Here is a 1,483-nt window from a genome sequence, read left to right as displayed (position 1 = left end):
CCCCTCTCTCTCTCTCTCTCTCTCACACACACACACCCACACATGCCAACACAGGCACACAGCCATGCTATCCTTGTTGTTTCTATCCCTCCGTTTGTCTTGGCATTTCCTAGCACTAAAATGGCCTCCGCAGAGTCGTTGCGCTTCTCTTTGTTCACTTTATTAATCTCTGGTGAACTAACAGGCGATGGGAGGGCGCCAGCAATAGCTTATATTTTCTGTTTCCCCTTTGCTATGCACTAACTGACTGTTGTAGTGTCTGTGATTCTCTATAATGTGGTCAAAAATTCGTGGCGCAACTTCTCCTCAAATACCTCTTTACCGGGTGAATCAATGTCATCCCAACTTTGCACAGCAGTTTGTATCAATTTGTCTTAACTAAATCATATTTTTTCCAGAACATTTGGGGCTAGATTCAAAAACTTTTCTTTATAGATTTATATAAAATTATACTTGAAATCTCTGTCACACGCAAAATAGGATTGTTCACAGCATTTCCTGCTTCTCACATACATTTTGATTACACATAATATGGCCTACGTCACAGCTCATCAATTACAATTTTTAGCAGCAAAACTTGTTACAAGAATTTCTTTTTATAATGAACACAATATTTTCGCAACTAATGGTTCTCAAAACATGCGGTCAATAAGCATAATGTCCCGATAAGGAAAACATGACGCACTTCCTATTAAAAGCAATATTGCCACAGCTGTATGCATTTAAAATCTGTAGAAACCACACACTTTGATTTTTAAATTAGTATTTATTTTGGAATTTTCTAGAATACAGCTAGCAGATGTTTACAAAAATGTTGATCTGTTAATATAAATTGATACAAGTCATTGTGCAAAAATTCCAGAACCTGTGTTCAATAGTTGAGGAGATATTTGGCAATAAGTTGAGCCACGAATTTTTGACCGCACGGTAGAAATACTAATTCTAGACGTTGTACGCCGTCATTCACGCGTGGATTTTAAGGTCGAAAACGGGAGGTGTCAATTTGTAGCGTGAGGATGGAAAGTGTTTAACTCGACTCGGTCCTATCGGAGAGGGAGGTTACATTCAGAATTCCTGGCTCTATAAAGAACAAACAAACAAGAAAATTCCCTTACCGTGTTGCAAGGGTCGTTGACACACACGTACAATTTCTTAGTTTTTCGCAGTACTCACGTCTCGTCCCTCCAGCTTGCCATAGATCTGAGTGACCACATTGCCCTGTCTATCTCGTATAGGTGCCCCGCCCCCCTGGCCACCCCATGGGTAGTACGGCCGACCGTCCTCATCCGAGAAACTGATGTCAAAGTTCCCTTTGCCCGGGATATCCTCGCGGATTTTGGACTCTGTGAAGGGGAGTGTTAATTTTTGTGGATACACGTTGTCAATAAAGAAGAAGAAGAAGAAGAAGAAGAAGAAGAAGAAGAAGAAGAAGAAGAAGAAGAAGAAGAAGAAGAAGAAGAAGAAGAAGAAGAAGAAGAAGAAG

General features: G+C 40.3%; 1 protein-coding gene across 1 annotated transcript in view; it reads right to left on the bottom strand.

Moving 5' to 3' along the window:
* Positions 1 to 1,483, bottom strand: part of LOC101847645 — a gene marked incomplete in the record, with an annotated part of 16,002 nt that overhangs the window by 9,328 nt on the left and 5,191 nt on the right. The window contains 1 exon segment of the mRNA XM_013080652.1: positions 1,174 to 1,343. Coding sequence (XP_012936106.1) covers positions 1,174 to 1,343 — 170 coding nt within the window.

Source organism: Aplysia californica, unplaced genomic scaffold, assembly GCF_000002075.1.
Source record: "Aplysia californica isolate F4 #8 unplaced genomic scaffold, AplCal3.0 scaffold00094, whole genome shotgun sequence".
Classification (NCBI taxonomy): domain Eukaryota; kingdom Metazoa; phylum Mollusca; class Gastropoda; order Aplysiida; family Aplysiidae; genus Aplysia; species Aplysia californica.
This window is presented reverse-complemented; position numbering and strand designations above follow the sequence as displayed.